Source organism: Adiantum capillus-veneris, chromosome 8 (genome assembly GCF_014529385.1).
Source record: "Adiantum capillus-veneris isolate H3 chromosome 8, ASM1452938v2, whole genome shotgun sequence".
Lineage (NCBI taxonomy): Eukaryota > Viridiplantae > Streptophyta > Polypodiopsida > Polypodiales > Pteridaceae > Adiantum > Adiantum capillus-veneris.
The window spans coordinates 153,057,253-153,070,888 of NC_140938.1; the positions used below are offsets into that span (position 1 = coordinate 153,057,253).

The following is a 13,636-nucleotide window of genomic DNA, read 5'->3' on the forward strand; positions in this document are numbered from 1 at the left end:
TCGGGACCTCATCGATGTCCGATTGACTAACCCCTATTGCAACCATGTCTATTCGAGATCAATCATACCAAAATGCTGCAGTCATTTCGGCTATCAGTTCCTGCACTCAAAAGAAGTCAAGAACAAATCGGTATCATTATCAAGAATTCCATTTCATAAAGTCATCCAGCAGCATACTGTCAGCTCTCAGTATCCCTGAAGCTCAAAGAGACATCAGTGACTTTAGTATCAAAATCAAGGCATCTATTGACAAGGGAGCGGAGTGACTCCCCTCTTGTGCATCCCACTGCACCATATCTTCGGCCAAGCTGAATTCTCAGTTCCGTTTGGAGTAGACTATGCTAAACCAAAACATCGAGGTAAAGTTTCACAATCCGAGGAGTATCTGCTCGGTCCTCCTCCTCCATCCACTTCGCATCAAATGCAGGAAAGTTCTTGAACTTAACCAAGAACCGCCTTCGGACTTTACCTTTCTTCGTATCGTTATGTGCCAAAATCTGTTCAGGAACAAGGATCTCCTCGTTTTCTTCCACTTCGGGTTGCTCATCAGGCTCCCCATCATCAGGCACATCGCCCTTAACAGGGTTCAAGAGACTCACATGCAATGCATTATGAATCCTCCAAGTATCTGGCAGTTTCAATCAGAAGGAGACATCATTTATCTTGTCAGTGATCTGGAAAGGTCCGTAGTATCGCATACTAAACTTTGGAAAAAGCCTCTCCTTTCCCTTTTTCTTTCGTATGCATGCCTTCTCAAAAGTAAGAGCACCCAATCATCCTCCTTCAATTTCAAGTCGCGACGATGGCGATCCGCTGCCTTTTTCTGTCGTTCTTGAGACTCTGCAAAGTCTCGCGAACCTTGGCAAAAGCCGTATCCAAATCTCGCGAATGTTCATCCGCTTCAAATATCTAATCTTTCGTGCTCAGGAAGGATGGAACCTTCGCAGCACTTCAACAATCTCACATGGCGTCTTCCCCGTCGAAGAGTGTATCGTGTTATTGTAGGCAAATTCCACCAAAGGTAAGTTCTTTTCCCATTGAGTCTTCTGATCCGAGATACAAGACTTCAATAAATCTAAAATCACTGAATTGGCAATCTCAAATTGCCCGTCAGTCTGCAAGTGGAACGATGACGAGAACTGCAACCGCGTGTCAATGTTCTCCTAGAGTGCCTTCCAAAACAAACTCATAAATCTGGGGTCTCTGTCGGAGACAATCGTCTCAGGCGTGCCATGTAATCGGAAAATCATCATGATCATTCTGTGTTCTTGGGAGATCAAAAATGAAATCCATTGCAATACTTGGGTGGGTATGGGTAAAGGCTGTAACAATCCCTGTGCCTTATGCCTGTCAAACTTGACCTTCTGGCATACCAAGCAACTGCGCACAAACTCTTCCACATCCTTTTTGAGTCTCAGCCCAAAGAAGTATCTCTCTACCCCCTTCATGGTGGTAGCAATGCCGCGGTGACCCATAAAAGGTGGACAGTGGCATTCAGTCATAACCTTATCCCTCAACGGCTGTGTAACGCACAACATAGTCTTTTTCATCAAGTAGCCTTCCCGAAGGGAGTATCCAGCTACTGTCTCCCCATCCCTTATCCGTGTGAAAATATCTGCAAAATCTGTATCTGTGGCATACTGATCGACCATATCCTCGAAGCTCCTATGATGTATCGCGGAAACAACCAGAACCAACGGTTTCCGAGGCAAAGCATCTGCCACCACATTCTTCTGTCCCTGCACATGGACAATCTGGAAGTGGAACTGTGACAAGATGTTCGCCCACCGCATCTGCTTTTCCGAAAGCTGCTTCTGTGACAAGAAGTAGCGCAAACTCTGATGGTCTGTAAAGACAGTAAAATCTGCTCCGAGTAGGTAATGCCGCCACTGAGTAAGAGCATGGATAACTGCCAAAAGCTCTTTCTCATAGATCGGTGCTGTCATCTCCGGCCTAGAAAACAAACGGCTCTCGTAAGCTATGACATGGCCTTCTTGCCTCAAGACCGCACCCAGACTACGACCACAAGCATCACAATATACTTCAAATGACTTTTGCAAGTCTGGCAAGGTCAAAATAGGTCCCGGAGTCAATTTCTCTTTCAATGTCCGAAAGGCAGTCACCTCTGTGGGTCCCCACGAAAAAGGTACTCCTTTCTGTGTCAAGGTATGCAAAGGGGAAGCAACCTCTGCAAACTTTCTATGAACCGCCTGTAGTACGAACACAATCCCAAGAAGCTTCTAACTTCATGGACATTCCTCAAATCGGGCCAATCACGGATAGTCTCTATCTTGGCCGGGTCCATTTGCACTCCTGCTACTGACACAATGTGTCCCATAAAGTGTATCTCTGGTAGGAAAAATTCACTTTTCTTTGCATTAATCACTAACGTGTGATCTCGTAATGCCTGAAAGACATGAAGCAGATGATCTCTGTGTTCTGCCTCATTCTTGGAGAAAACAATGATGTCGTCAAAGAAAGTGCCAACAAATAGCCTGTACTCTCGAAAAATCCTGTCCATCATCCGGTTAAATGTCGCAGGAGCATTGGTTAAGCCAAAAGGCATCACCAAAAACTCAAATAACCCAAAAGTCGTCCGAAAAGCTGTCTTGTAGACATCTCCTGGCGCTATCCTGATCTGATGATATCCACTCTTCAAGTCAATCCTGCTAAAGCACGAGGATCCCTGTAACCTGTCAAGTATATCATCGATCCTAGGAATCGGAAATCTGTTCTTGATGGTGATTTTGTTGAGAGCGCTATAATCGATGCACATTCTCCAAGATCCGTCTTTCTTCAAAACCAACGACACTGGAGAGCAATACGGTGAAGTAAAAAGAGGCACAAGGGGAGGCTGGACAAGCCCTTCTTTCTTGGGTTTCCTGAAAACACGATTAGGAATCGACACGCCCAAGGGACTTGGGTTCGTGCGACAGCTACAAGCAAAAAAAAAAAATGTGGTTCTTGTGGTTCTTTCCTTGAGTGATACAAAACACTGCCAAAGCTCTAATACCAATGTTAGGTGTAGCGGAATGAATTTTGAACTTTGCTCAAGATGAGTGCTCCGAACTGTGCTCAAGGTTCCTTTTACTTAGGAAAGGGAGAGCCTTCCGTTCTTAATGAGAGAGTGCAATGGATACAAACAAAGTGGATAAACACTATGAGCGAAGGTGCATGAGACTGAGAGATAGAGAAGAGAATACGACACCAGAGACGTAAAACCCTTCTCTGAAGGCCCCACTCTCATTGGCGAGAGTGCTCTATTATTGATTGCACAAACTGGTACAAAGGGGATGCATGTGACTGATGCAAGTCTAGGCTAGATTGATGACGATGACGGGGATGGCGAGACCGATCTAAGGGCTGAAAACTGATGCTTTTGTTTTGCTGTCCAAAAACACTACTGGCTGAAATCTGTCACAGATTTGCTGCTGTCCCAAAAACGCTAATGGCTGCAAATCATTGGAACCAAAACCGCTAATATGGCTGGGTCTCTGATGGTTGAAATCTGTTGTTTCTTTAGGTGGTCCAAGGCTGAAATCTGCAGGTTCTTTATCTGCTTAAAAACGCCATGCAAAGGGGGGCGATTTGGAGTTCCTAAAAAACGCCAAGCTGAGGTGGTCTTCTGGCGATGATGCTATGATGAAAAACGCCAAGGCTGGGAGGTCTATGGCGATAGGTCTTGATGAAAAACGCTAGGGAGGTTCTTGCTTGGAGGAGACACGCCACCAAGTGGGTCTTGCTTGAGAAGTTGCTTGTTGAACCAAGCTCCTACTGCCTCTTCTGCCAGAAAGTGCTAGCTTTGGTTTGCTTATATATTATCTTAGCAAAATTGCTCTACCTACTTTCCAACAAAAGTCACTTAATAAATAAGTGAAAAATGTCAAAAATAGGGAAAATAGGTTTAATGCACTGAAAAATTCCCCTGATGGATTCTGATGGGAATGCTTATGATCATGCTGTGTGCAACCAGATAATCTAAGTGTCTCGTCATGCACGGTCTGCGAACAGACTCACAAAAGTGCCAGATCATTTCCTATTCTAGACTGACTTGACTGGACTGAACCCTGGTCATGCTGTAGCTTGTCCACACACATAGAGTTGGATGTGTCACGTGACATTGCCGTGCTTTTTAGCTTTGTTCTGCGCGTCAAAAAGCAGCTGAGCAATTCATGCATCAACCACCTCTTCTAACTCCTTCTCTGTATACTTCTTGAAGTAGGAGGTTTCTTGAGAGCAGGTTTTGGGGGTGTTGTGGTTTTTTGCCACTGCGCGTGCACCTCCTCCCAAGAGGTCTTTGCTCATATATTTTGCCATTTTCGAGTCCTTGGCAAAATTAAGCATCATCTTTGTTGCGTCGCTGATCAATCGTTGACGCTCCATCTCTCGATGCTCCGCCTGAGTAGGCCAAGGCGGGCCATACTCCTTGCCGAAATCTTCATTGTAATCTCTTCCCGCATCTCCGGATGCAGAGGGAGTCGGCTGATCTTTGTCTGAAGCCATAGGTGCCGCAGAAAAAAAAATTAGGATCGGATTTCCCGTAAAAGAGAAATCGGCCGTGCTCTAACACCACTGTAACAGGCTTGGACACTCCAAGTCAAGAATCTACCACGATAGCACCAAATAACCACTTCAAAACAGTTCACAGTTCACAATTTATTCGACACTACCCGGTGGAGTTCCGTGCCTAGAGATATTGACCCCATAGACTGGCGCCCCTTTCGGTATTTCTTTTTGTATTAATCTGAGTTCAAAGTACAAGAGTGCGGACAGGCGCTCACACTCAGACTCTGCGTCCAGATGCTCTGAGTTGTGAGGCCCTGCCTACTTATTTAAAGAGTACAAGGGATGCTAAAAGCAGAGCCCCAAAAGCTTCCATAAAAAGCTGCCCCCAAAAAAAAGAAAAGGCTTGCAATTTAAAGCTTCTTAAAATTAAAGCTCTTTCTCTCTTTCAAGCTTACGTAAATAAAAGCAAGGCCAAAAAGCTTCAACGTAGGACTTTTGAGCCAGCATCGCGTGGATCAAAAAAAAACAGCCAAAAGCTGATCGCTGCCGCAAATGCTGCCACATCATCAACTGCTGTCCGTACTGCTGCCACATCAGCTTGCTACTGCCAGCCAGGTCAACAGTGTGCACTGGGCAGCCACGTCAGCATTGCCAGGAATTTTCCCGGGGGTTGTCCATGCTAAAAGGGTGTATGTGTGTGCAGCCACGTCACCAGTTTGTGACACTTAGGACATTCTTCACCATTTCTTGCAGCGATCCCTCTCTCTGAGAGAACTTTAGGAACACATCTGAATTTTAATATAATAAACAAATATCGTGATGGTCGGCAATTCAGGGGCCAATGTTATGTAGGAGAGGAACTCCGCCTCTCCATCTCTCTTTCTATCTCACTCTTCATCTTCTGTACACTACTTATCAGTTGGATTCTCTCTTCCTTTCTTCAGTAATCCTATGAGCTCTAAACTATCAGTGTCTTACATTCAATTGTGAACTGAATACACTATCTCTCTCTCTGTTGTGCTGAAAATTACTGGTTTGTTGTCCCCCGCTGCCTGGGTAGAAGCCCAGGTTGGTTACAAAGAGTTATATGAATTTCATTGACTTACACATAGATCATGCAATTCATTATATCTTTGTTTGTTTTCATGCATATCATCGAATAAAAACTGAAATAAGGGCTAGAACACTTCCGTAAGACACAAAAGAAAAATAATAATGTATCAAGGTAATGTGAATAACTGCCTTAGTTGTCTCATAAGACAAAGCTAGGAATATAACAATATTTACCTGAAAATTCTAAGTGAAAAGATCTAGGTAAACAAATGAAAAAAGCTTACTTCAATCAAGAAAATCACAGGGCTACCACGACACAAAGACTTAGCGCCTACAATTGAAACTCAATACATCAACAGGAACAAAAATATTCTTAAAATCCTAATATCAGCTAAAGACTACAATGAGTGTATACAACGTACCAACCAGAGGAAGCAAAACCACATAAAGCAATGCTACAAACTTGACAGCATATAATTCTTTAACTGCATTTCTTGCTAACTCATGATTCTTGAATCCAGCAAACTGATTTTCTATCACATAATGGTTATTCTTATCTTTTGTTTTCGAGCTGTGCCATGTAACGTTAGAGCATCATGATCAAGTAAACTTAATACAATCTGTCACGCAAGAGAAGATCAAACACATACAAACCAAAGGCTCGTTACCAGCCTTAGTGTCACAAAGTGATGACGTGGCAGACAACAGAAACCCTAAAATTCCTGCAAACCCTAATTTCTGCCAAAAACCCTAATTTCCGAAAATCGCAGAGGCTGAAATTTTTTATTTTTATTTTTATTTTTAAAAAAAAAATTGGAAAATGATGAGCGACGCGAATCTTGCTTTTTTTTATAAAAAAAAGAGAAAAGACTCTCTAAGAGAGACAGAGAACTGATGCTTTTTATTTTAAAAGCTTTTGGGGCTCTGCTTTTGGGCATCCCTTGTAACCTTTAAATTAGTGGTGAGGGCCTCACTTCTCAGAGCATCTGAACGCAGAGTCTGAGAGTGAAACCCTAACCGCTCTCTTGTACTTTGATGATTAATTAATATAAAAAGAAATACCGAAAGGGGCGCCAGTCTTTGGGGCCAATATCTCTAGGCACGGAACTCCGTCGGGCCAATGCAAATCTATTGTGATCTGTGAATTGTTTTGAAGTGGTTATTTGGTGCTGTCGCAGTTGATTCTTGACTTGGAGTGTCCAAGTCTATTACAGTGGTATCAGAGCACGGCCGATTTCTCTTCTACGGGAAATCCGATCCCCGAAAAAAAATTCCACGGCACCTATGGCTTCAGGCAATGATCAGTCGACTCCCTCTGCCTCTGGAGATGCGGGCCGGGATCACAACGAAGATTCAGACAGAGAGTATGGCCCGCCTCGGCCTACTCAGGCGGAGCAGCGAGAGATGGAGCGTCGTCAATTGATTGGCGATGCAACAAAGATGATGCTCAATTTTGCCAAGGACCCAAAGATGGCAAAATATATGAACCAGACCTCTTTGGAAGAGGTACAGATGGAGTGGCAGAGAACCACAACAACACTTCCGAAACCCGCTCTCAAGAAACCTTCTGCCTCCAAGAAATATATGGAGAAGGAATTGGAGAACGTGGTTGATGCACGGATTGCTCAGCTTTTTGACGCGCAAAAGAAAGCCAAAAAGCAGAAGAAAAGCACTGACTTTCCAGGATATTTGGGTCGTCAGTCGACTTTTGACAAGGCAAAGAAGCAGAAGAAGCGTGTTCGATTTGAAGGAGTACCCAGTTCTGCTTCTTCTTCTTCTTCTGATAGTTCTTCTAGCTCCTCGGATTCGAGCAAAGAAGACAGAAAAGGTAAAAAGCGAAGCAAGAAACAAAGCTTCGGAAAAGGCAAGAAAAAGGCAAAGAAGGCTACATCTCGCCCAGAGACTGACAGTTCTACTGAGGACTCGTCTTCAGACAGCTCAGATTCCGATGACGGAAAGTTTTATGCGAACAAGAAGAATTTTTACAAAGCCAACCAGTATGACTTTCTCGAAGATGAAAGCAAGAAAGTCCAAGAGTTTAAGGAAGGTGGCCACTCGATCAAGTTTGATACTTGTCAGGATACTCAGATGCTTCGAAGGCTTTGTCTTTTATACAGCAGTTTGACATCGCTTTCGCGGGAGGACACTATTCAGAGCACTCCAAGATTCGGAGAGCTACCTCTTACCTTAAGGGGAATGCTCGTACTTAGTGGTCCACGCTTCTTTTAAACAAGAGTGCGCCAGTTAAATGGCTGAAATTTGAAAAGCTTTTTATTTCTTTTTGGTTGACGCAAGAATATGAACGAGATATACGAGCTGTTTGGAACCACCTTCGGATGACCAAGAAAGATACAATCAATGCTTATTGTGAAAGATTCTGGAGCTCTTTTCTACCCGCCTCTTCATTCAAGAAGATCTCATTCAGAGAACAGATTGAGCGGTTTACCTTGGGTCTACCTACAGAGATCCGAGATCACTGCTTGGAACAGAAGTCAGCTTCTATTCAGGAGTTGATGAGTCATGCGAAGCGGGGCTTTGCCATTCACTCTGGCAATCTGACCTACCCCACAGATGAGGCCATGACACAACGAGCCAAACAGACTTCTGGGAATGAAAGTAGAAAGAAAAAAGGAGCAACCCAGAGAAAAAGGATGCACGACCCAAGCTTACTCCTGAGGAGAGAGCTCGCTTCATTAGAGAGGGGAAGTGCTTTGGATGCGGGGAACAGGGACATATCTCCACGAAGTGCCCTAATAAGGCACAGAAAGAACAGAATGATAAAGACGACGACAGGTCTGAGAGTTTGAGAGCAGCTGAGGAATGTGGCAGAAAAGGCAGATAGAAAAGCTGAACTGGTACCACATGGCGTGGGACTTGCACCGAATCAAATGAATGAAAGTACAAACTTTGCCGCTTTTGGGGCAAAGTGAAGGATCAGGAAGCTCTTTTGAAGGAGCCAAGGCCAATTTCTTTTCACTTGGAATTGGCGGCTCGATTTGGAACTACGCCCGACAGACTGACGCCACAGGCGGAGGTAGTTCGACTGGCACCCGGATTGGATGTTGCCATTACACCAAGCATTGGCAAACTTCGTTTGCAATGACAGGGTTGTTCAGGGCACGCGAGTGACGTTCTACTCGGGATCCCTTGGTACCACAAGAACTACGCCGTGGTTGACTACCGGGCCGAGAAAGCGACTTTGATAAATGAAGGGCTTAGAGATTGTACGTGATGAACTTCAGTTTTCTTACTCATTCTTTTGGGAGAACTGAACAATGGATAAAGGTTGAATATGTTTTGGCCTGAAGAAAAGAACGCCAATATTTTTCTTCTACACGCTCATGCCGATTGCTTTTGAGAGGGCCTAAAGATCATACCATTGATCTGATATTTAGAAGCACGCCACCGAATCGGCCACCTTACCGTGTGAGCCGAGTACAGAATGGAAAGATTATGAACCAAGTGAAAGACCTCTTGGAAAAGGGTCTTGTCCAGCCTAGTACTTCACCGTATTGCTCTCCAGTGTTGTTGGTTTTTGAAGAAAGACGGATCTTGGAGAATGTGCATCGATTATAGCACTCTCAACGAAATCACCATCAAGAACAGATTTCCGATTCGTAGGATTGATGATATACTCGACAAGTTACAGGCATCCTCGTGCTTTAGCAGGATTGACTTGAAGAGTGGATATCATCAGATCAGGATCACGCCAGGAGATGTCTACAAGCCAGCTTTTCAGACGACTTTTGGGTTATTTGAGTTTTTGGTGATGCCTTTTGGCTTAACCATTGCTCCTGCGACATTTAACCGGATGATGGACACGATTTTCGAGAGTACAGGCTATGTGTTGGCACTTTCTTTGACGACATCATTGTTTTCTCCAAGAATGAGGCAGAACACAGAGATCATCTACTTCAAGTCTTTTAGGCATTACGAGATCACACGCTAGTGATTAATGCAAAGAAAAGTGATTTTTTCCTACCATGGATACACTTTTTGGGACACATTGTGTCAGCAGCAGGAGTGCAAATGGACCCGGCCAAGATAGAGACTATCCGTGATTGGCCCGATTTGAGGAATGTCCATGAAGTTAGAAGCTTCTTGGGACTGTGTTCGTACTACAGGGGGTTCATACGAAAGTTTGCAGAGGTTGCTTCCCCTTTGCATACCTTGACACAAAAAGGAGTACCTTTTTCATGGGGACCCACAGAGGTGACTGCCTTTCGGACATTGAAAGAGAAATTGACTACGGGACCTGTTTTGACTTTGCCGAACTTGCAGAAGTCATTTGAAGTGTATTGTGATACTTGTGGTCGTAGTCTGGGTGCGGTCTTGATGCAAGAAGGCCATGTCATAGCTTACGAGAGTCGTTTGTTCTCTAGGCCGGAGATGACAACACAGATTTATGAGAAAGAGCTTTTGGCGGTTATCCATGCTCTTACTCAGTGGCGGCATTACCTACTCGAAGCGGATTTTACTGTCTTTACAGACCATCAGAGTTTGCGCTGCTACTTGTCACAGAAGCAGCTTTCGGAAAAGCAGATGCGGTGGGCGAACATCTTGTCACAGTTCCACTTCCAGATTGTCCATGTGCAGGGACAGAAGAATGTGGTGGCAGATGCTTTGCCTCGGAAACCGTTGGTTCTGGCTATTTCCGCGATACATCATAGGAGCTTCGAGGATATGGTCGATCAGTGTGCCACAGATACAGATTTTGCAAATATTTTCACACGGATACGGGATGGGGAGACAGTAGCTGGATACTCCCTTCGGGAAGGCTACTTGATGAAAAAGACTATGTTGTGCGTTACACAGCCGTTGAGGGAAAAGGTTATGACTGATTGCCACTGTCCACCTTTTACGGGTCACCGCGGCATTGCTACCACCATGAAAGGGGTAGAGAGAGATTTCTTTTGGCGGAGACTGAAGAAGGATGTGGAAGAGTTTGTGCGCAGTTGCTTGGTATGCCAGAAGGTCAAGTTTGACAGGCATAAGGCACAGGGATTGTTACAGCCTTTACCCATACCCACCCGCCCCTGGGAAAATATTGAAATGGATTTCATTTTTTTTTATCTCCCGAGAATACAGAATGATCACGATGATTTTCCGATTACATGGCACGCCTGAGACGATTGTCTCCGACAGAGACCCCAGATTTATGAGTTTGTTTTGGAAGGCACTCTAGGAGAACATTGACACGCGGTTGCAGTTCTCGTCATCGTTCCACTTGCAGACTGACGGGCAATCTGAGATTGCCAATTCAGTGATTTTAGATTTATTGAAGTCTTGTATCTCGCATCAGAAGACTCAATGGGAAAAGAACTTACCTTTGGTGGAATTTGCCTACAATAACACGATACACTCTTCGACGGGGAAGACGCCATGTGAGATTGTTGAAGTGCTGCGAAGGTTCCATCCTTCCTGAGCACGAAAGATTAGAAATTTGAAGCGGATGAATATTCGCGAGATTTGGATACGGCTTTTGCCAAGGTTCGCGAGACTTTGCAGGAGTCTCAAGAACGACAGAAAAAGGCAGCGGATCGCCATCGTCGCGACTTGAAACTGAAGGAGGATGATTGGGTGCTCTTCCTTTTGAGAAGGCACGCCTACGAAAGAAAAAGGGAAAGGAGAGGCTTTTTCCAAAGCTTAGTATGCGATACTACGGACCTTTCCAGATCACTGACAAGATATATGATGTCTCCTTCCGATTGAAACTGCTAGATACTTGGAGGATTCATAATGCATTGCATGTGAGTCTCTTGAACCCTGTTAAGGGTGATGTGCCTGATGATGGGGAGCCTGATGAGCAACCCGAAGTGGAAGAAAACGAGGAGATCCTTGTTCCTGAACAGATTTTGGCACATAAGGATACGAAGAAAGGTAAAGTCCGAAGGCGGTTCTTGGTTAAGTTCAAGAACTTTCTTGCATTTGATGCGAAGTGGATGGAGGAGGAGGACCTAGCAGATACTCCTCGGATTGTGAAACTTTACCTCGATGTTTTGGTTTAGCATAGTCTACTCCAAACGGAACTGAGAATTCAGCTTGGCCGGAGATATGGTGCAGTGGGATGCACAAGAGGGGAGTCACTCCGCTCCCTTGTCAATAGATGCCTTGATTTTGATACTAAAGTCACTGATGTCTCTTTGAGCTTCAGGGATACTGAGAGCTGACAGTATTCTGTTGGATGACTTTATGAAATGGAATTCCTGATAATGATACTGATTTGTTCTTGACTTCTTGTGAGTGCAGAAACTGATAGACGAAATGGCTGCAGCATTTTGGTCTGACTGATCTCGAATAGACATGGTTGCAATAGGGGTTAGTCAATCGGACATCATTGAGGTCCCGATTGAACCTAGATGTGATTGCTAGCTACATTGCCGATAAATCATGGTCTAAGATCCGAATGAATGTTGAATGTCATGTGATGTCATGTGATGTGGCTGTCGATTTTGTACATGTGCTAGACGTGTGTTCCTAGTACGTAGGTACTAACAGTCAGTGTCTACTAAGACGGTTTATGGCTTTTGTCGGTTTTGCAGGCGTAATCGCGGTCGATTACAATGCTTTCAAGAGGGGGGTATGTCACAAAGTGATGAGGTGGCGGACAACAGAAACCCTAAAATTCCTGCAAACCCTAATTTCTGCCAGAAACACTAATTTTCGAAAATCGCGGAGGCTGAAAATTTTTTATAAAAAAAAAATTTTTGGAAAATGGTGAGCAACGCGAATCTTGCTTTTTTTTATTAAAAAAAAGAGAAAAGACTCTCTAAGAGAGAGAGAGCTGATGCTTTTTATTTTAAAAGCTTTTGGGGCTCTGCTTTTGGGCATCCCTTGTAACCTTTAAATTAGTGGTGAGGGCCTCACTTCTCAGAGCATCCGGACGCAGAGTCTGAGAGTGAAACCCTAACCGCTCTCTTGTACTTTGATGATTAATTAATATAAAAAGAAATACCGAAAGGGGCACCAATCTTTGGGACCAATATCTCTAGGCACGGAACTCCGCCGGGCCAGTGCAAATCTATTGTGATCTGTGAATTGTTTTGAAGTGGTTATTTGGTGCTGTCACGGTTGATTCTTGACTTGGAGTGTCCAAGTCTATTACACTTAGACTCTCCTCTCTCATCCAATTTTGCAATATAATGAGGCTAATGAATCTATGGCAACATCCAAGATAAGAAAGCAGCACAAATGGAAACTGAAATGTAGTTGGTAATTAGTGCTTCCAAGGGAGTAATAATCATCAATCAACAGAATATGTTTGGAGCTGGACGCATGCCCTCACAGAGAGTGGAAAGAGAGTAATCAGACCTTAGACAAAAGCACATGCAAACAAGCTCTTTGTATTGATAGACGTGTGATTAGAAAACTGATTGATTACGAGTTTAGAGAGTCCAGTTGACGTGATGGCTTCTGAAGGTGCTTGACTTGCATGTGTTTTAACAAAAAATTATAACGTGTGTAGGAGACCTTGGTGTTGTGAATGTGCTCTCTCTCTCTCTCTCTCTCTCTCTCTCTCTCTGCGCAGTCAAAAACAGGAAACACAGACAAACCTCAAGGAGCTTCTGCAATTCAGCTCTGTCGCGATCGGAATCCATTGTCGGGCTCCAAGAGCTTTCAGGCAAACCTAAGTTTTTGTGAGGATTTAGACGCCCAGCCTTGAGTGCTACTTTGTCAATTTAGGGTGCTGCCCTAGGCTCCAACGTGGCGTAAGGCCATAGGTTCAAAAAGCTGAAATAAATTAGCTACTTAGGCTGGGTTTAGACGAAGGCGGCCCCAAAACCCTATCTTTTTTTTTTTCGAGAGACAGTAGGAACTTGAAATTACAACTCACACACCCGACTCCGTGAGGTGGAGCATCCCAGCCGGTTAAGGGTGGCCAATCCATCATATGGACCATGGGAACAGCCCCTAAGGGCTTCATGTCACACGAGTTGTCAAGGAGGTTTGAACCCAAGACCTTAGACACAAGAGGCTCTTGCTCTATCAACTGAGCTAGCACTCGTTGACCGCAAAACGCTATCTTGGCATTGGCTGCGCCATACATGTGCACAAGAGCTAGCAGTAGAGCTCGGCC

The 13,636-nt window shown here is 44.4% G+C and overlaps 1 protein-coding gene across 1 annotated transcript in view; it reads right to left on the bottom strand.

Moving 5' to 3' along the window:
* The window catches only part of LOC147453189 (mitochondrial import inner membrane translocase subunit TIM8-like), a 31,754-nt gene extending 18,483 nt beyond the window's left edge, over positions 1 to 13,271 (bottom strand). Inside the window, exon 1 of the mRNA XM_086518659.1 lies at positions 13,113 to 13,271. Within this exon, the coding sequence (XP_086374785.1) occupies positions 13,113 to 13,157 (45 nt within the window). The 5' untranslated portion in view covers positions 13,158 to 13,271. The remainder of the gene's footprint in view (positions 1 to 13,112) is intronic.
* Positions 13,272 to 13,636: the final 365 nt, after the last annotated feature.